Source organism: Grammomys surdaster, unplaced genomic scaffold (genome assembly GCF_004785775.1).
Source record: "Grammomys surdaster isolate TR1022 unplaced genomic scaffold, NIH_TR_1.0 126091, whole genome shotgun sequence".
In the NCBI taxonomy this organism is placed as follows: domain Eukaryota; kingdom Metazoa; phylum Chordata; class Mammalia; order Rodentia; family Muridae; genus Grammomys; species Grammomys surdaster.
Window position 1 is genome coordinate 4,917,428 of NW_021620899.1, and position 22,565 is coordinate 4,939,992.

General features: G+C 36.9%; 1 protein-coding gene across 1 annotated transcript in view; it reads right to left on the reverse strand.

The window, feature by feature from the left end:
- Positions 1 to 264: 264 nt before the first annotated feature.
- Vwde (von Willebrand factor D and EGF domains) overlaps positions 265 to 22,565 on the reverse strand; it is a 67,652-nt gene continuing 45,351 nt past the window's right edge. Inside the window, 13 exon segments of the mRNA XM_028755957.1 lie at positions 265 to 296; positions 1,876 to 1,979; positions 3,814 to 3,909; positions 8,951 to 9,046; positions 9,145 to 9,240; positions 13,361 to 13,456; positions 14,783 to 14,878; positions 15,454 to 15,549; positions 16,789 to 16,884; positions 16,968 to 17,063; positions 20,129 to 20,170; positions 20,173 to 20,232; positions 20,235 to 20,267. Of these exon segments, the coding sequence (XP_028611790.1) occupies positions 282 to 296; positions 1,876 to 1,979; positions 3,814 to 3,909; positions 8,951 to 9,046; positions 9,145 to 9,240; positions 13,361 to 13,456; positions 14,783 to 14,878; positions 15,454 to 15,549; positions 16,789 to 16,884; positions 16,968 to 17,063; positions 20,129 to 20,170; positions 20,173 to 20,232; positions 20,235 to 20,267 (1,022 nt within the window). The 3' untranslated portion in view covers positions 265 to 281.

Genomic DNA, 22,565 nt, shown 5'->3' on the forward strand with positions numbered 1-22,565 from the left:
CTGATAAAACCACAATCTTACAAATATCAACATATTTGTATCAGGAGTATGAATTTAATATCAAGTATTGAACCATACTTCAAAGTCAAATTCAAATTACTTGTAGCTTTTATTTTGTTTTTCTTTGATATTAACAGCTTAGATCATTCTACATTTTCTTAGTTTATTTGGTCTTTATAATACTTTAAGCAATATTCAAATAAGCTTCAAAAATTCTCTTCAACTGTTTCTGAATAAAATTGCATTTCTAATGATAGGGGCTTGTAAATAGTACACGTTCCTCAACGATGTTTCATCTGTAATAGAAAGAGAAAGTCATGTTCCAATAAGCACTAGAAATTCTTCTTATTATCTGTTTATTTTCCCTTCCCCTGGCATGGCACACAAAGCCCTTCAGTTCTGTCAACTTGAAAGTCAAATTTACTATACTCTGCACTATTTTTATAAAATAGATCCAAGTGAGGGTAAATAAATCCACTTGTATCTGGAGCATGTATATCAACGTGATGCACACTGAGAAAGTATAACATTAATATGCTCAATGTCCAATAAAACCGACTTTTATATCTTTTGGGAAGAACTACATATTCAGAATAGTTCACACATTTCTCTCAGCCTCATTTCCCAATCGTTTCTTCCCTCATCACGCCTCAGTCCTATTCTCAACGCAACACACAAGAGCAGATTTGGAGAGAGCTTGCTCAGATCTGACCAGCTAAGCACTGAGCAACTTGACATCCTGAATTTCACACCATGATTCTGTTATGTCCCTACTGTTCTCAGGGTGTGGCCATATTTTTCCTGGATGAACAACAATGCAGGGAGAAAAACATACAGAAATTGACTTTGTACCTGAAACAGATTGATCCAGTTTCAAACTTCAAGAAGAATTTTTTGTAACATTTTAAGCATTATACCGTTTCAATATATTTAGATCTCCATGATGTTTGAGATATTTTGTTTTATTTTGACATAGTGTCTCAAGTCACTACATAGCTAAAGTTGAACTTTAACCCCAGATCCTCAGCCCTCAAGTCTCGAGTGTTGGACCTTGGGCCTTTTGAAGTACTGAGTAATATATGGTGGCTTTTATATTAAAACTCATAGAGTAAGACATTTTTGAAGGGACTTCTTGCATGTGCACACATACGTCTACTTGTATGATCACCACTATACACCTCCAATATGTATAGAACTCAAAACCAAACAACATGTCACTAGTCTGGAATTTGAGCAGCGACTGAGCTGGCATAGTGCAAGCTTTTATACAGAAGCTTTGGAATAAATGCATTACAACAGTTGCCTTATCGGTCAAAGTGAGAGCATGTCTCCTACAGCAAGAAATCTCTTCCCCTGCTTCTTTGGTTTCTAAAACACGAAGAATCCTCAATTCTGGTGATAGGCATATTTCTTTTCCTAGAAATGGATTTTAATAGACAACAAATATAGCAAGAGGATTTGGGGGGGATTATGAGAACAGACTTGATTTTTTGTGATACATAGCCATTACAATTACATAGGGCTAGACTTTAATCACTGAGATAGCGGCTCATTAATTTAAAGTGGTGTGTATGTTAAGAGAGATATGGCTGTCGTTTGACCAAAGCATAAGTTAATTGTGTCCTATGTCATACTGTGGATTAGCTGTCCTCTGGTTTCTTGGAATCCTGAATCCCACTGTATGGTGGGGCTGATACATTGCACTCCTTTACATGGACATAAGACATTTGTGTGAGTGTAAAACTTTCTGGATTTGGAAACCAGAATATTGAAACCGTGTATACTCTGTTTTGGAAATAAGATATCAAGGGTAGTAAGTTACCAGGTAGAAAATACACAGGGAAGCCTACATCTATTATTTGTACTATCAATTACCTGTATCTTCTTTTCACATTTGACTCCAGAGTATCCAGTACGGCAAGAGCATACACCAGGAAATGCACATCTTCCTCCATAAAGACACTTCGGAGTACAAATGGCTGCAACAAGCCGATTTTTATAGTCATCATGCCTTATAATAGAATACTATAATACACTGTGTTTCACTCTCCTGAAGCTATTTTGTGATTGGAACCTTTACTGTGATTCTCAATGGTCATTACTTCAAATGATATGTATCTCAATATCGACCTGCACATCATCATCAGTAAAAATGCTGGTAATAAAATAATTACTTATAAATATGTAAAATGCTCATAAGGGGAAGGGAAAGTTCATAGCATTAAATATACTGTTCAATGTCATTACAGAAATTATTGTAATACTTGAAATAATGTTTTAACAGGGATTGGAGAGATGGCTTGGTGGTTAAGAGCACTAACTGCTCTTCTAGAGGTCCTGAGTTCAATTCCCAGCAACCACACGGTAACTCATAACCCTCTGTAATAGGAGCCGATGCGAGTGTGTCAGTGACAGTGTACTCATATATATAAAGTAAATAAATCTTTAAAAAGTATCTATCAATAAAGGCCATTTAAAAATAAACATTTAAAAAAAAATAAAAATAAATAAACATTTTAAGGACAGGTAGTATGTTTTTCAATAGTATGAGTAAAACTAAACATAACAAAAATTATATATATAGTTACTTTTCATGGGAGTTGCAAAATGTAATTGTGAAAGTTTACATAATTCAAGAATTGACAAGCTGTTTTCATCCCAGTTGCTCTGTGTGGTTGGGGAGGAATGTAACACTGAAGGGTTACACTAACAAAGTTCCATCTTCTAGCTATAGCTTTGAATGGGCATTACCACTGTTTCCCAGAAGATGGCAGTAACATTTATGTTCAGTTAGAACTGTCAATACATTTCCATTCACATAAAGGTCCTGCAGTGTAGAGAATCCACAGTCCCAGCTTCATGCTGTGCTTAAAAATATCAGTCTACACTTATAATAGAAGCTACTACGTTCATGGAAGACCAAGGGGAGCAGAGAGAGGACAAGAGAGGGCAATGGAAATGAATACGATTAGCAGACATTATACACATGTATGAAAATGTCACAATGAAACCCATTATTTGTATGATTAATATGCTGTTCTAAAACTTTAAACAGAAATAAGAGAAATGGGAAATAATCAAATAAATTCTTACTTCTTTCAAATGGATATAAAATTGGCCAACATTTATTTTTAGTTCTAAATTTTTATTTTTATTTTGTATATGTGACAAGTAGCTTTAAATGTCAATTTGACACAGCCTAGGACCACCTGGGAAGAAAGTCAAAATAAAAGTTTGCTTAGATGAGGTTGGCCTATGGACATTTCTATGGGGAATTATCTTGCTTATGTCTTAAATAATATGGGAATGCCCAATCTGAAAATGAATGGCACCATTTCTAGGTTTAGGGCCCAAGAGCATGTAAGAGTGAAAAGAAAGCTATCCAAGCACTGGAGCACTGACTTCTCTCTCTTCTCTCTTCTCATCTCTGTGGATGTGATGTGACTAGTTGCTTTAAGCTCCTGTCACCATGACCTCCCTGCAGCAATACAATGTAACTTGTAATTGTAAGCTAAAATAAATGCTTTCTGCCTTAAGCTGCTTTTTTGTCAGAATATTTTATCAGAGTGATACAATAGAATTAGGATAGTATGGGAAGGGGGCACACTCATGCTGTGGCACATATGTGGAAGTCAGAATACAGTATGTGGGATCCGTTCTCTCCAGACTTCGTAAGAAACCAAGTCCACTGAGCCATCTACAAAGAGATCAGTAATCTAAAATTTTGTCTCTACTGTGGCCTTCTCCATAAGCTACAGATTAATTTTTCCAATGGGTTCATTTGCAGAAGATGAGGTAGAGGATGCTACTTACGTTTCTCACACTGCACCCCTTCCCAGGTGGAGGGACAATGACACATGCTGGGAGCTATGCATTCACCCCCATTTTTACATGTCTGAAGGCAGATTGCTGAAAATACAAAGGTAAAGAAATTATAAATTTAAACTACTAGTCAAATTATAATATAAACTACAAAAAGTCTCCAATTTTTTAAAAAGAAAAGTTTACAAGTCAAGAATTCAAAGATCTTTCCTCAGCCAGGAGTGATGGAACATGCCCATAACTCTACCACTTTGGAGTCTAAGGGCGTAATAAATATACAAGAAGTCTACAGAACTTCAAATAGACTGGACAAGAAAAGAAATTCCTCCTTTCACATAATAATCAAAACACCAAATGAACAAAACAAAGAAATAATATTAAAAGCACTAAGGGAAAAAGGTCAAGTAACATAAAACGGCAGACCTGTCAGAATCACACCAGACTTCTCAGCAGAGACTATAAAAGCCAGAAGATCCTGGGAAGATGTCATACAGACCCCATGAGAACAAAAATGCCAGCCCAGGCTACTAAACCAGCAAAACTCTCAATTACCATAGATGGGTAAACCAAGATATTCCATGACAAAACCAAATTTACACAATATCTTTCCTCAAATACAGCTCTACAAAGGATAATCGATGGAAAACTCCAACACAAGGAGGGAAACTACAACCTAGAAAAAGCAAGAAATTAATCTTCTTTCAACAAACCCATGAGAGGATAGCCACACAAACATAATTCCACCTCTAACAACAAAAATAACAGAAAGCAACAATCACTTTTCTTTTATATCTGTTAACATTAGTGGACTCAATTCTCATAAAAAGACATTGACTAACAGACTAGATACATAGACAGGACCCAGCATTTTGCTGCCTACAGGAAACACACCTCAGTGACTAATACAGACACTACCTCAGAGTAAAGGGATAGAAAACAATTTTCCAATTAAAATGGTCCCAAGAAACAAGCTGGAGTAGCCATTCTAATATTGAATAAAATTGACTTTGAACCAAAAGTTATCAAAAAAGATAAGGAAGGACAGTTCATACTTGTCAAAGTAAAAATTTACCAATATGAACTCTCCACTCTGAACATCTATGCTCCAAATGCAAGGGCACCCACATACATAAAAGAGACTTTACTAAAGCTCAAAGCACACATTGCACCTCACACAATAATAGTGGGAGACTTCAATACCCCACTGTCATCAATGGACAGATCATGGAAACAGAAACTAAACAGAGACACAGTGAAACTAAGAAAAGTTATGAACCAAATGGATTTAACAGATATCTATAGAACATTTCATCCTAAAACAAGAATACACCTTCTTCTCAGGACCTCATGGTACCTTCTCCAAAACTGACAACAGATACAAGAAGATTGAAATAACCCCTTGCATCCTATCAGATCCACACAGAATAAGGCTGGTCTTCAATAACAAGAAAAGCAATAGAAAGCCCACATACATGTGGAAACTGAACAACACTCTTCTCAATAATGACTTGGTCAAGGAAGAAATAAAGAAAGAAATTAAAGACTTATTAGAATTTAATGAAAATAAAGGCATGTCACACCAAAACTTATGGGACATAATGAAAGCAGTGCTAAGAGGAAAGCTCATTTCAGAATTCTATCAGACCTTCAAAGAAGACCTAATATCAATTCTATTTAAACTGTTCCTCAAAATAGAAACAGAAGGAACACTACCTAATTCATTCGATGAAGCTACAATTATGCTTATACCTAAATCACACAAAGACCCAACAAAAAAAAGAGAACTTCAGGATAATTTCCCTTATGAAAATTGATACAAAAAATACTTGATAAAATTCTCAAAAACCAAATCTAAGACCATATCAAAACAATCATTCACCACCATCAAATAGGCTTCATCCCAGGGATGCAGGGACGGTTCAATATAGCTAAATCCATCAATGTAATCCACTACATAAACAAACTCAAAGGAAAAAAAAAACCACATGATCATTTCATTAGATACTAAAAAAGCATTTGACAAAATTCAATATCAATTCATGTTAAAAGTCTTGGAAAGATCAGGAATTCAAGGCCCCTACCTAAACACAGTAAAAGCAATATGCAGCAAGTCAGTAGCCAATATCAAACTAAATGGAGAGAAACTTGAAGGAAGTCCATTAAAATCAGGGACTAGACAAGGATGCCCACTCTCTATCTATTCAATACAGTACTTGAAGTTCTAAGTAGAGCAATTAGACAACAAAAGGAGGTCAAAGGATTCAAATGGAAAGGAAGAAGTCAAAATATCACTATTTGCAGATGATATGGTAGTATACTTAAGGGACCCCAAAAGTTCCACCAGAGAGAACTCCTAAACCTGATAAACAACTTCAGCAAAATGGCTGCAAATAACATTAACTCAGACAAATCAGTAGCTTTCATATACTCAAAGGATAAACAGCTGAGAAAGAAATTAGGGAAATAATACCCTTCACAATAGTCACAAACAATATAAAATATCTTGGTGTGACTGTAACACACAGCAAGTGAAAGATCAGGGACTAGACAAGGATGCCCACTCTTTCTCTATCTATTCAATACAGTACTGGAAGTTCTAGCTAGAGCAATTAGACAACAAAAGGAGGTCAAAGGCATACAAATTGGAAAGGAAGAAGTCAAAGCAACAATTTCAAATCTCTGAAGAAAGAAATAGATGATCTCAGAAGATGGAAACATCAACTATGTTCATGAATTGGCAAGACTAATATAGAAAAAAATGATTATGTTGCCAAAATCCATCTACAGATTCAATACAATCCCCATCAAAATTCCCACTCAATTCTTCAGAGTTAGAAAGAACAATTCTCAAATTCATTTGGAATAACAAAAAAAAAAAAAACCATGATAGCAAAAACTATTCTCAACAATAAAAGAACTTCTCGGGGGGAATCACCATCCCTGACCTCAAACTGTACTACAGAGCAATAGTGATAAAAACTGCATGGTACTGGTACAGAGACAGGCAGGAAGATCAATGGAATAGAATTGAAGACCCAGAAATGAACCCACACACCTATAGTCACTTGATCTTTGACAAAGGAGCTAAAATCATCCAGTGGAAAAAAAAAGACAGCATTTTCAACAAATGGTGCTGGTTCAACTGGAGGTCAGCAAGTAGAAGAATGCAAATTGATCCATTCTTATCTCCTCATACAAATCTCAAGTCCAAGTGGATCAAGGATCCCCACATAAAACCAGATAACACTGAAACTAATAGAGGAGAAAGTGGGGGAAATCCTCAAACACATGGGCAATAGGGAAAATTTCTTAAACAGAACACCAATGGCTCATGCTTTAAGATCAACTATTGACAAATGGTACCTCATAAAAGTGAAAAGCTTCTGTAAGGCAAAGGACACTTTCAATAGGATAATATAGCAAACCCATAGATTGGGAAAAGATCTTTACCAATCCTATATCTGATACAGGGCTAATATCCAATATATACAAAGAACTCAAGAAGTTACACTCCAGAGAATCAAATACTCATTTTCAAACACGGGGTACAGAGCTAAACAAAAAATTCTCAACTGAGGAATACTGAATGACAGAGAAGCACCTAAAGAAATGTTCAACACCCTTAGTCATTAGGGAAATGCAAATCAAAACAGCCCTGAGATTCCACCTCATACCAGTCAGAATGGCTAATATAAAAAACTCAGATGACAGAAAATTCCGGCCAGGATGTGGACAAAAAAAAATCTGGTGGGATTGCAAGCTGTTACAATCATTCTGGAAATCAGTGTGACAGTACCTCAGAAAATTGGACATAGTATTACCTGAGCATCCAGCTATACCACTCCTGGGCATATACCCAAAAGATTCTCCAACATATAACAAGGACACATGTTCCACTATGTTCATAGAAGCCTTATATATAATAGCCAGAAGCTGGAAATAATTCAGTTGTCCTTCAACAGAGGAATGGATACAGGAAATGTGGTACATTTATACAAGGGAGTACTACTCATCTATTAAAAATAATGAATTCATGAAATTCACAGGCAAATGGATGGAGCTAGAAAATATTCTGAGTGATGTAACTCAATCACTAAAGAACACACATGGTATGCCTTCACTGATAAATAGATATTAGCCTAAAAGCTCACAATATCCAAGATACAATTCACAGACCACAGGAACCTCAAGAAGAAGGAAGTTCGAAGTATGGGTGCTTCTGTCCTTCTTAGAAAAAGTAACAAAATATTCATGGGAGCAAATGTGGAGACAAAGTGTGGAGCAGAGACTGAAGGAAAGAACATCTAAAGACTGCCCCACCTGGGGATTCATCCCTTTATACAGTCACAAAACACAGACACTACTGTGGATGCCAAGAAGTGCATGCTGACAGGAACCTGATATAGCTGTCCTCTGAGATGTTCTGTCAGAGCTTGACAAATTCAGAGGCAAGTGCTCACAGCCAACCATTGGACTGAGAAAGGGGTCCCCATTGGGGTCCCCAATGGAGGAGTTAGAGAAAGAACTAAAGAAGCTGAAGTGGTTTGCAACCCTATAGGAACAACAATAGTATCAACCATCCAGACCCCTGCCTCCAGCTCCCAGGGACTAAACCACCAACCAAAAAGTACACATGCAGGAACCCATGGCTCAAGCCACGTACATAGCAGAGGATGGCCTTGTCAGGGATCAATAATAGGAGAGGTCCTTGGTCCTATGAAGGCTGGATGCCCCAGTGTAGGGGAATTCGAGGGCAGAGAGGAGGGAGTGAGTAGGTGAGTGGAGGAGCACTCTCATAGGAGCAGGGGAGGGGGGTATAGGATAGGGGGTTGAGGGGAACAGGGAAAGGGGATAACATTTGAAAAGCAATTAAAGAAAATATCCAATAAAATAAAAAGAAATGTTTTCTTTTTTTTAAAAAAAATGAAAATGAAAAACTAGAAAATACTGGATACTGTCTTCAGCTGACTCTTTCACTATTTCAAAGTGATACCTCCCAGAGCAGGAATAAAAAAGAAAAAATAAAAACAAACAGATAAAAGCAGAAAGACTTTGTCTAAATTCTGTTGTACGCTGCCCTCATGAAGGTCTGCATTGACACTATGAGAGTCTTCTTTGTTTTACTTACGTGTGTTACACCGTTTCCCACTCCAACCAGAAGCACAGGAACAAATATTCGGTCCCACACATTTTCCACCATTCATGCACAAAGGCTCACAAATGCCTTAGGTTAAAAAAAACAAAACCAACAAAAAAAAAACACATCAAAGAACAAAGATTCAGTTTTACCCATGATATGCAAATATTTTAGTGGTATCTTACTTGTCTGGCATCTCTTTCCGGTGTACCCACCACGACAGGTGCACACATTATTTCTCATGCAGAGGCCGCCATTTTTACAGGGAGGGTGACAGACAGCTAAAAGAACACATGGCAGCAATGCGTGAACAGTATATATTGAATTATTATATATTGTACATTGCTTCATAGGCTTGTTATCTACAGAGCCATAAGATAGAGAAATGTGCTATAAAAATAAAAGATCACAACTGCAAGCCATTGCAACTGTCCTTCCTAAATAATAAAATGCAGAACTCAGAGCCATCGGCTGCCAGGAGGTTACCATCATTAAAACACCTTAGTGCTGGAGTCTTCAATGGAATCCTGAGTGCCTTGTGAAACGTAACTTATACTTCATCGGCGTGGAAAGCCAACTGTCAAATGATCTGAAGAGAATTAAGAAAGTGAACTGACGCTCAGCTCAAAGTTAGGTTATATTTCCTCCTGTGCAAACTAGAAAGACCCTTAACCATTTGTTACACTACTTTGTAAAATTAGTAGGAAACACTTTAAGCAGACTTTAACCTAATCATATCACAATGCAACTTTATATGACTGGTTCCCCTGAAAGCTGAGTAAAAATCTTTTAAACAATAAAATAAAATTCCTTTGTTGGGAATATTTGTTAGCTGTTTAATGAAACTTTCCTCATATTGACCAAACAGGGGAAGTCAGATTAGGAAACAAACCTGAATGTCATTTCTCTGAGATGATTATTATTGCTTCATGTCTCTCCCAAACACTAAAATTTAATGTTACTTGATTTTCTACGCAGTGTTGAGAATCAAGCCAGAGTTCTGCATATGCTAAGCAAGTGCTCTGACACCCAACTATACTATAGACCATGAATATTGAATTTTCGTGTGTGGTTTACTATTTTTTTGTTTAATTTAAATTTAATTCTCTTTTATTGATAGATTGTTATGTGGATTTTAGTTTGTTTTAAAAATTAATGTGTTTTAGTAAAAGAGCTATTCAGTTTGGATCAGATCCCCTTAATAACTGCTTTCTTAATTTCCATTCCCTTTAAAGAACACAATTGATTTTAAGAAGATTAATAAATGAAATAGCATTTTTCAATACAAAATATGCTGCATGTATTATGAATGGTAATTATGTTCTCCCAAAACTATTTGCACGAGAGGGTGTCCATATAGCTTCTGGGAACCTGCTACAGTTGGTTCTGACTGGTAAATAAAGATGCCAGCAGCCAATAGCTGGGCACGCAGTCAGAGGTGGGATTTTAGTATTTTCCAGGCTTCTAACACGGAGGAAGAGATCCTCCATGCTTTAGGAGAGAGGGGAGAGAGGGAAACAGAGAGCTCACCATGGGGTAGAGAAGCAAGGAGAGCACCCTGGGCTCTGGGCCAAGAAAATGTGGCCCAAATGGTTGACTAAGAGAAGCCAAGAGGGAACACAGAATTATTAAGTGTTAACTCAGAACTGTAGGTTGGAGGTAGACTCTAGCAACACAGAGGCTAGACAGCCACCCAGCAATTGTGCTGCTTAAGATATATTGATATATAAAGACTGTGTGACTCTCTCTCTCTCTCTCTCTCTGTGTGTGTGTGTGTGTCTTTCATTCAGGAACATCAACCATTGAGGTGGGTATGGACCCCACCGCTGAGATTTATTAATTAATAATTAATTCAGCAAGTAGATAGTTTGTACTGCTTTAGGTTAAACCTCTGCAGGTACATACTGAGTCTGTGTGTGTGTGTATGTGTGTGTGTGTGTGTGTGTGTGTGTGTGTGTGATGCAGATCAAAGAAGATAAATTTTAGGAGACAGATCTCTCCTACTCCTGTGTAGATTCTGCAGACTGAACTCTGCTTTGAGGCTTCATAGCAAGAGTCTGTACCTAGTGACACATCTCCTTAGCTCTACAGATAATTTTTTTCTAAATATGTATCCAATATATGTTTTTAATCATGGAAATGAAAATTACAAGCTGTGCAATGCATCTGTGGTGGTTTGAATAAGAATGGCTTCCATAGGTTCCTTTATTTGAATGCTTAGTCGCCAGGGAATGGGACTTTGAAGGATTAGAAGAAATAGAAGTTGTGGCTGGGTTGGAGGAAGTGTGTCACTGGGGGTAGGGGTGGGGGTGGAGATGAGCTTTAAGCTTCTAAAGCTCATGCCAGGTACAGTCACCCTTCCTCCTTCCCTCCCTCCCTTCCTCCCTCCCTCTCTCCCTCCCTCCCTTCCTCCCTCTCTCTCTGTCTCTCTCTTTTTCTCCTTCCCTCCCCTTCCCTCCCCCTCCCCCCTCCCCCTGTCTCTTGCATGCATGCAAGCTCTTGCTCTGGGTTTTCTTTTCTTTTCTTTTTTTTTTTTTTTGAGACAAGATTTCTCTTCATAGCCTTGGCTATCCTAAAACTCATTGTGGAGAGCAGGTTGGCCTTGAACTCACAGATCTGCCCGCCTCTGCCTCCTGAGTGCTGAGAGTAAAGCTATGCACCACCACCAGGTGGCTCTCTCTCTCTTTTAATTTTACAGGTCTTTGGCATATATGTTATTGTTTCCATTTTATTGCTGTTTCTTTTTTAAAAAAATTTTTGTTGTTTTTAATTCGATTTCTCTGTGTGTAAGCGAATTTGTTTTTCTGCATTTATATGTTTCTTGTGCTTTTTCTTTAGCTCGTTTCCTTCTGCATCCTCACTTGTTTTGTCCTATTCAGATTTGTGTTTATTTTATTATAATTTCTAGATCCCTGGTTTATTTACTAATGAGAAAGAAAAGACAGAGTGTCATTTTAGGTGAGAAGTGAAGTGGGGAGAATCATGAAGGAGTTAGGGAAGAGGAAATTAAAACCAGAATATAGTGCATAAAAATAATATTTTCAATAAAAAATAAAATAAAATTGTATCACATAACTGCTAATTTTAGAAATTTAATTATGAAGATGTTCAAACATGTTCTAAAACTATGTTTGGTATAATTCTAAAAATAAAGATACAGGAAGTGTTTTGTGCATTTAAATGACTGAGAATAGTTCCTATTTCCTGCCAATATGCTCATGCCTGAGATATTACTATTAATATGAAAAAAAGAAAAAGAAAAAAAAGAAAAAATGTCTATAGTTTTAACTGCATGGGAAAATGTATTAAAACATGGTGCAGAAAAGAAAATGATCCTGGGTTGGAGAGATGGCTCACATGTGTACCCCAACTGACCACTCAGACCCACACAGAAACAGACTCACACAGTAACTCTCCCTCTCCCTCTCCTCTCTCTCTCTCTCTCTCTCTCTCTCTCTCTCTCTCTCTCCCTCTCCTTCTCCCATTCCCTCCCTCTCCCTCTCTCTCTGTCTTTCTCTTTGACTCTCTCCCTGCCCTCTGCCTCCAGTTCTCACCACTTTTAATGCTTCACCCTCTGACCCTGGCTCCCTGTCCCTTTGACTTTTAGCTACACTCTCCAGATCTTATTTTGGATACAACACACTCCCTATTGCTTCATCGACTAGCCTTGATCTCCACTTTCCACATCTCCCACAGCCCCAACAGTATGCTGCTGCCTCTCACCCTCCCTCCTGGCCCTGCCTATATGGTACCACCAAGTTCCTATGCCTCTTCTTTACTAAGTTCTCTAAGTTCAATTTCCAGAAACCACATGGTGGCTCACAACCATCTGTGCCCGGGATCAGATGCTCTCTTCTGGTGTGTTAGCAACAGCATACTCATATACATAAAGTAAATAAATAAATCTTAAATGATAAAAATAAATAAAACAAAGAAAAGAGAAAGAAACAAATATGTCATTTTGCCATTTTGCATAGAGTCATACATAGATGAATTTGACAAATGTTTAATGAATCTAAAATCAAAAGTGGTCACCAGAGAACAGTAGATATTAGATAAAATATATGTCAAAATTATTGGATTGAAACCAATGGAAACAGTACCATGAATTATGAACTGTACTAGAAGGATATGCATTTGTTTTACATCTTGGCTTGACAAAACTTCCCAGATCATGCCCAGGTTGTTAACCTAACATATGTTGAATAATTGACAATTCTGATACATCTGTACTAGCTGGTTTACATGGCCATATCTACGTAATAATAAGAAACAGAGAGGGAACATAGTCTCTCTTTTTCCATCTGAAGTTTGACCTATGTTTCTGAAGCGCTCACTTTTCCATCTTTGTATTCCTAGTTTTCCACTTGCCTTTTGTACTTACGCACACGGAATGCTTACCATTCTGGCACTGTGTACCAAAGAATCCACCAGGGCAAAGGCACGTGTTTGGCTTATAACAGGAACCACCGTTGAGGCAAGTGGGATCGCATAGAGCTAATGAACACCAGGAGAGAAAGAGATCACAAGCACTGTTATTTTAAGACTGCATATGACACAGCTGGACAGAAGGAAGCATGATAGTATATTTTAACTACAAGTAAAAAGAACCAATAATGTTCTGGATTTTACCAAATAAACGGAAGAAAAATAACTTTGCAATTGCTTATAAGTGGTGTTTGTTTGTTTGTTTGTTTTGTTTTGTTTTGGCTAATGATGTTAGCAATAAAACTAAGACTGTAGAGTAACTGTGATTAAAATCTAGAATGCTTTTTGGTAAGGATTGTAGGCTAAGAAAGGCCAATTCAACTCAACAGCTCCAGTATATAAAGATGTGGCTATGCACACATCTTTATCCCTTTGCAAATGAAACAGGGGCACATCACTCAAGCCCTTCTGTGTTCTCCTGGCTGATGCTTGGTCACCTATGTTCTGCTCTGAGAGCACTCTTAATTCTTCTTTCAGCTTAGATTTTATCCAGTATCCAAGGCGTACAGATGCAGTTTTCTTCCCAACTCCACTTGCTGGTATTAATGTTTTCATTTGTAATATGTAGTTTGCTTATATTTCCTACTGTGAACCAACTTGCTTCACAGTCATATTTTAAAAAACGTAAGTGCCTCTCTTGTCTCTTTCAATAATGATCTGAGACTTGATATGAGGGCAAGAATCATCTTGCCTTTGTTTTCCTCTGCCACAGGCTTCACACATAGCCAGCACATTATAAATGGTGGGTTAGATTTTTTGTTGAGAAAAGTCACTAGATAGGGATTACAGATGAAATTATTGAGTTAGAGTTTAAAGTGGATATTGAAGTTGTGATAAATAGGGAAAGTATTGTGCCTTCTAAGCAGAGGAGGATAGATACTACATGGGACAGTAAGTTAGAGTAAACGGGCCAACTGCAGACTTTCTGCTAAGGAAGCACATCTGATACTGATTAATAAATGGATTTACGTGATGGCTGGCCCTGACATCTAGAATTGAACAATGTTAAGTAAAGTAGGATGTCTATGTCCTGGTTAGAAAAGGAGACAGAAACTTAAATGGAGAAATTGCAACAAACACAGGTTTCTGTGTCCATGCCATGTAACACATACCATAGAAACACAACAGCAAGAAGGTACTGCTTAGGTAACGTAATATGTAAGGTTCAAGATAACCGAAAAATGTGAGGATGAAAGGTACGAATTTTAAAATATGTTATACATAACCACCTCCTATCTTGCCTGTCAGCTCAGTTTTGTTTCTTAGATGTGACTCTTTGGGACATTTAAAGTTTCTTTTTATTGATACTTTTATTGTACATAATTCTGATTTTACCTGTACTACAGGTGGGTCCATACCAGCCAGACTTGCACTGGCAAATATCTGGTGCAACACATTCACCTCCATTTTCACAATGTCTGTTACAGACCACTAAGATCACAGAACAAGGACAAAAGAAAGACAAATTTAGCTTGTAACTGTCAAAATACTTTTAGTAATTGAATTTGGCCATAAAGAAAGACCAGGATAATTCACTCATATGAACTCAGGCTCTTGTGTTCAGCTATTTTGTTTCTGATAGAGATGGAGAAATTAGAAAACTATTAGCACCAAACAAGAATTAGTTATTTGGGAAAATTATTAGTAACTGATGAACATAATCAGAGATAAATTAAATAATATAAACTCAAAAGCAAATCAATAAGTCTAATTTCCACTTATTTCAAAGAAAGAGATGTTACTATTCATAGCAAACCTCTTTATTTTTTTCTTAAGACATGGTTTCACTATGTATAACTCAGACTACCCCTCAACTCATGACTGTCAGCCTCCTAAATACCAGGATTACAGCCACACTCATCTAAACATCTTCACCTCCATTCTGGCCCCTGGCCCTTTAGTGCATCAATATTATTTATGGATGGGCTTGTTTTATTTAGCACCAAAGCCATCAACTCACCAAAGAAGATGCTTATTATAGCAGATTGTAACAGAGATTTACTTACATGTTTCACACCTTGGTCCTACAAAGCCATAAGCACAAGTGCATCGATTGCCAGACAAGCACTTGCCCCCATGTTGGCAAGGAGGGCTACAATGTTCTGCAGACACAGATAGTAGTAAGTCAGATTTCAGTAGTCAGTATGCACACATGTCTAAAGCTTGCCTGCAAGAAAGCTCCATTATAAGAACAATTTAGGCTAGACTCAGTTCCCTTTACTGTGTAGTGTCTCTTCTGTGGGGACCCACCGTGTGAATTTACAGTTCCGAAGCTTAGTAATCAGCACCATGTTTTGGGTTATTCATGAAAATTTCAAAACACAATGCTGATGTGTGAATGATTTATGAAGACCTTGATTAATTGGATAAAAATACCTGACCTTCAGCTTCTAAAGTGTGAACTTGGACTTACGAATTCCTGTTCAAACATAGATTTATATATTCCATAGTTATTTTCATTTGCTAGATTTATATATTCCATAGTTAGTCTCATTTGCTATTAATTTTGAAGACTTCTACTAGTTCCAAAATTGTTTTGTGCCTTTGTAGTTTTCTTTGTGATTAAAGCATTTACCAGGGTTCTAAGATCATTCAGAATTATATGCATCACCTACTAGAATTCAGTCTCAAAAACTGTTCTAAAAATAGCAAATTAATTTTTAAAAAGCACCTCCTTTTATCAATTCTATTCTGTAGATTCCCTACTTAATAATTCATCCTAAACCACGCAGGATGTATACAACTACAGATGTATTTTTAGGGTCATCTTTTAGATTTCTTCTTACTGCCTTAGAGCCTTGAGATTTGCATTTAATACACAAGTCATTTAAATAAGTATTTTCTTCAAATGCCTAAATCTCAAAAAGCAAAGATTTTGGAAGAGAAACAATTACTCTTTGGATCTATAACTTCTGAAGTATGAGTGTTTAAAAGTCTAAAGTTAGAGGCTGGAGAGATGGCTCAATGATTAAGAGACACTGACTGCTTTCCAGATAAACCAGAACCAGGCTCCAGATACTCCACTGTACCCATGGCAGTTCACAACCTTCTGTAAATGTCTACCCAAGGAATACAACACTTGTTCTGGAGATGTTGTATACACATGGCATCCAGACATACATCCAGATAAAATATTTGTACAGTTAATAATTTTTTCAAATTAAAAACAAAAATCCCCCTAAAAAGAATTAGTATGAATATTTTTAAAATTGTGAGCTTTATCTGAGCACTGAGTATTCATTAACAAAAACACTGCAAGACAACTATCTTTCAAATAAATATTTCCAAGAAAATAACACTGTGTTTAATTCTGTATTTGAGACTGTAGTTGGAATTCTCACCTTCATCGCAGGTTGCTCCACCATGCCCCGGAGGACATTCACAGATGTTAGGCTTAATGCATTTCCCATGCTTTTTGCAAACAGGGTGACAGATGGCTACATAAAAATAAAACCCATGGCTTAGAAACATTGATTATAAAATAAAATTTATTATACAAACTAATGAATCAGGTACCTACCAGTTTGGCAGTTGGAACCAGTATAACCTGGTTTACATTTGCATATGTTTGGGGCAACACATTCCCTGTTTCTTCCACAGGAGTGTCTACAAAATGCTGCAAAAAAAGGAAGAACTTGTAGCGTGTGTGTGTGTGTGTGTGTGTGTGTGTGTGTGTGTGTGGTGTGATGTGTGTTACCTGTCGATTTAAAGAGTCTCTCTCTTTCTCGGTCCTGTCTCTGTCTTTGTCTCTTTCTTTCTTCAAGACAAGGTTTCTATTTTTTCACATGTTTATTTTTTTATTGGATATTTTATTTACATTTCAGATGTTATCCCCTTTCCCCATTCCCACCCACCCAACCAGAAACCCCCTATCCTATCCCCTCTCCTCCTGCTTCTATGAGGATGTGTCCCCCCACCCTCCCCCACTCCTACCTCCTCACCCTCGAATTCCCCCATACTAGGTGTCCAGCCTTCATGAGACCAAGGATCTCTTCTCCCACCTATGCCCGACAAGGTCATCCTCCCCTACATATACAGCTGGAGCCATGGGTCCCTCCCTATGTGCTCCCAGGCTGGGAACTTGGATCAGGTTGGGGTGTGCATCATCACAGCCCAGTCAAAATTACTTTTCTTTTTCCTCTCTCTCTCTCTCTCTCTCTCTCTCTCTCTCTCTCTCTCTCTCTCTCTCTCTCTCTTTCTTCTTCTTCTTCTTCTTCTTCTTCTTCTTCTTCTTCTTTTTTTTGATTTTACAAATTTTTATTTTGTGGGTGTTGGGCAACATGCAGTGTTCCCGGAGCACAACAGAGGGCATAGAATCTCCTGGAACAGGAGTTATAGTGGCTGTGAGTCACCATGTTGATTACTGAACTCCAACCACTAATCTGAAGTTTTCAAATGTAAACATTTTTATGACATATTAAAGCACAGCTACTACATTTACCCATAATTCTTTTCTTTATAATGGTTTCATGGTTAGAATGATTAAGATAAATAATTACTAGACTAAGAAAGAAGCACATTATATGACAATTATTCTGATAACCCTAGCTTGGAGTAGGGAAAGCAGCCAGCCATACACTTGTGCTGCAGAGTGCAATGGAGTTTCAGATGGAATCCAGCTAAATATTGATGAACAGACAGTGATGCTCAACCAAAAAGCAAGGTTCCAGGGAGCCAATAGCTAATTGGATTAGATTTCCTTGAGCATCTTCAGTTACTTGACATATTCTACTGGGCCTTTAACACTTTTCATATAACTGTAATATATGAGTTATCTTTGTACTATTTGTTAACCATAAAGGATGCAGTTAATCTTAACATCGCAATAGTATGGTAGAAGCACTAGCAAAACACCTAGGAAACAATTTCTTCATTTGCAAAGCCAAAATTTGTATTTGTATTAAACAAAAACAATGACTTTACAGAGCAAACATATAAACAATACTTGTAAAATTGAAATGACAGAAAATTGTTTAAATGTCAAAAGTGTTGGAGGCAATACAGAAAAACCACAGTTTATGAAAAGAAGCAAGAATGTCAGAATTAGTAATTTGAAGTGTTACATTCAAACTGCGGACTGACAAGAATCTGGGCCACAATACTGATCAGGTTTGTATTCGAAAATGTGTCTTATCTCTTTAGCTGCTTGATACTGGATAACTAGACTCACAAAGACCTGCTCTGTCATCCACACAATCGGAAAATTGCACTCAAAATGTGAGGTTATTATAGATTTTTTTTTTATTTTTTTGTTTTTGTTTTTTCCGAGACAGGGTTTTTCTGTGTAGTCCTGGCTGTCCTGGAACTCACTCGGTAGACCAGGCTGGCCTCGAACTCAGAAATCAGCCTGCCTCTGCCTCCCAAGTGCTGGGATTAAAGGCATGCGCCACCACTGCCTAGCTGAAGTTATTATAGATTATATGATGGTTAAAACAGAATGTTACTATAGAACTTAGATTAAAGCAGGTATAACTGTTTTGCTAATACTTATATAGTAATTTTATTTTAATAGTAATTTTTAAAAGTAGTTCAGAAAACTCACTTTCCCCAAAATGTTTTAAACTAAGCAGAGTGAATAGAAATCAGGAATCAAAGAAGTACAACTTCTTAGTTACTTAAATGAATGTGAGTTAGATTTCATTATGTATGGTAAAATCTCACAGTACCTCTGCAAGTGATACCATCTCCGTAATACCCAAAGGGGCAGCGTCCACACTTGAAGTGACCACCTATGGTTGGCACACAGGAAACACCCAGGAAACAAGATGATTCTCTGCAGTTTGATACTTTTGTTGATCTAAACTTTTCTGGCCAAATAGTGATCGCTGCTTTAGTAGTCAATGTAAACTCTCTCCCAGAGAAATTTTGGAAAGGTTTGCTAATTTGAGCATTATGCCCTTCTGTTTCTGTTGGAATAGTGCTCTGGAAAGGATCTACCTGGCCTAACGAACTGTTAGGATTGATGCTTAAAAAACTACCATTGTGTGCTGGAACTTCAAGCTCATCAACAGTAAGGTCTGAACTGAGAACATGATCCGTATGCTCATAAGCTGGTGTCTGATGAGAAACACCCTTCTTCATATTATCCATTTGAGTTGTAACTGATTTTATTGACAAGTGAGATGTGCCAATTGAGTTTAAAAACTTGTTAAAAGTTGTCACAGGACTCCGAGTAAAGCGTGAATTCATCATTAAAGGATCCTTTGATGGCGGTTGAGAGCTCAAGTCTAAAGAGCAAAGAAATAAGGAGAAATGTTCATCAGAATGTTTATTAATGTTCTACCCTATCCACATTTGATGTCAATTAACTCATTTATTTATGTGTGGTTCATAACACTTATGACTAAGAACCATCTAGCAATAAAAAAATCATCATAGTGTCCCAGCCTTCAAGGAATGTGTAACATACTTGGATACACTAGATAACACAGAAAATTAACAAATTTGAAAGTTATGAAATATCCACAAATAAGCTTCCCTGAAGTCCACTTTGCTCACTTTTCTGTAGTAAGTACCTGAGCATTCAGAAGATTAGCAAGGAAAAAATGCACTTCGAGTTGCCTTATATAACCCTCAGGTTACCTTTCTAAAAGTAAAAATAACTGAGATACAACTTATTACTTATAGGGAAAACAATTGGGAAGTATTCTGTATTAGACTTGATCCAAGATCATGACTTACTGGGGACATTTTCATCTGTTGGCCTAATATGACTTTTATGTTTTTGGCAGTTTTACCATCCTCTTCTTCAATAATTCTTTTGTCAGATCTCATGAGAACTACAATTTTGTAGTAAAATCATTTAAAAATTCTGTTTCAACTGTAAATCAAGCATATCAGAGTTCAACTAATTCAGACAAAATCTGATGAGTCATAATCTGGGATTCATGAGTCTTTTGGATTTAACTATTGGAAATTTGATCAAAGTTAAGTTTCTTCCCCCACAAATCCTCAGATTTTGAATGAATTATGTGCCTGAAAATTCATCTGTGAAACCTGTGAATCGTAACCATGGCTGTGTTTGGAGGGAGGGCCTTTGTAAAAGGGAATCTGGTTGCACAAGGTGAGAAAGTGCATCTCTTCTGTAAGCAGATAATTTCCTAAAAAGAGGCAGGGGCACCTGGAAAGCGCACACAGAAGAAAGGCCTGTAGGAACTATTGTCTGATGGGCAAGAAGACAATATTCCTGAAGACAGCTAAACTACACCCTTGTTTTTGAATTTCCACACTCTAGAATTAGGAAAAAAATGATATTTCCAATGTTTTTCTGTAATATAAGATTTAAGATTGAAGAGATAATGAAAGAAAAGAAAACACAATTCTTATCTTTCCACAATTACTTTAGTCTTATGGAAAGCGAGTAGGAGGTTTCGTAGGCTTTCTTACTTGTTGCTTCAACATATAAGCCCACCATGGTATAAAGATTGGGTGATTGGTAAATATCTCATAAAAAGAGGATCTTTATTGACTTAACTCTAACACATATATAGTTCTTTAATGTTGTCTTCTGGAAATCATTTTAAAAATATCGACATTCTTCAGTATCTTGTGTCTCCCTTCCTCTAAAATTTCTCTCCTTGGATAATATCCATAAGAGTTCATCTTTCACTCAGTCCTCTCTCTTGACCTTCATATAGATAGTCTTCTCAGTCCCCCCTTCTCTCTTTCTACTCAATTCATTCATCCTTTCAGGTCCTCCATTATCCTTCCTGGTAGGAATGATGCCTTTTGTGTGCCCCTCATTCAAAATATACAAAACATGTTTTGTGGCACCATGGAGTTACTAGTCCCATCTCTTGCTAACACATGCTAATTAAATGTGAAGACATATGAGATACACTTCTGTGTCCTATGCATCTAGTTCTACATGTAGCATGATGCATACACACTGAAAAAGCATGTGAGTAGAAGAAAATGCTGTTAAGTGACCTGAATTAGATAAACACAGCACAAAACACAGCAGCAAGCAGGGGCTATTACCATGACACGTGTTCCCATCACCGTGAAACCCTTCTGGACATGGACCACAATGATAGGAACCAAAGACATTGATGCACTCCACACCCGGGAAACAAGGCCAAGATTCACACTCATCTACATCCTTCTCACAGTTCTTGCCTATAGGAGAGAGACCAATGGCCCAAATTATTTAATGTCTAACATCCCATTGTTTGCTTACTTATACTTTCCTGGTGCTAGTTATGGAGCTAGGTTAAACCAAAATGTGTCATCCTGCTGCCTCTTGAGTTCTGGGATTACAAGCATGTACCTGCCTGGCAGGTTCTCCTGCTCCTTTATTTAGCACCTCTACTGAGGAAATATATTTACTATTTATTTAAAATCTACTATATAATCAAATATGAAATCATTCAGACTTCGTTTAATAATAAACGCAACTCTTCACACATGTAAATCTATTTTTTTCTATAAATATGGTGAGTAGTCTGATCACTAGGGAAGGTGAGATAGGAAGATTTTGAGTTGGTCAGGATAAGTAACACAACAAGATACGTCTCAAGAAACAAGTCAATTAATATATGAGGTAAGAATTACAGTATATGATGCATAATCATAAAATATAATTATAAAATTTGTACTTTAAAAACTTGAATGTTTTGAATGGTTGTTTAGAATGTTTCTCACTAATGTTAAGAATGATTTATTCAGTCAAAGTACTGGACTCTGAAATTTTTAATTTTACGTGTTAGAAATGTCAAAAATTTCCCCAATAAGATGCTTTGATATGCTTAGATCTTATTTGAATGAATAGACTCATGTTATGAATAGAAAAGAGTCCTTGTTATACATATATTTTTGGGGAAATTAATATTTGAATAATTTCAAATGTAGTCCATAACACAAAGTCAATGAGATATCTATATTCATCCTACAGATATCTATATTCATATGTCTAAGTGACAATTCTAAAATAATAAAAAGGTTAAATACAAGGAAAATTTTTTTTGCTCATCTATGTTAAACTGACTTATTTCAGAAAAGTCAGCTCAATGACTGTATATTAATCTAATATTACACCTATATACCCTAAAAGCATACATGACTTTCAAGCCTTTGATAAATTAAAGGCTTGTTATTATCATATGCTCATATTTGGAAT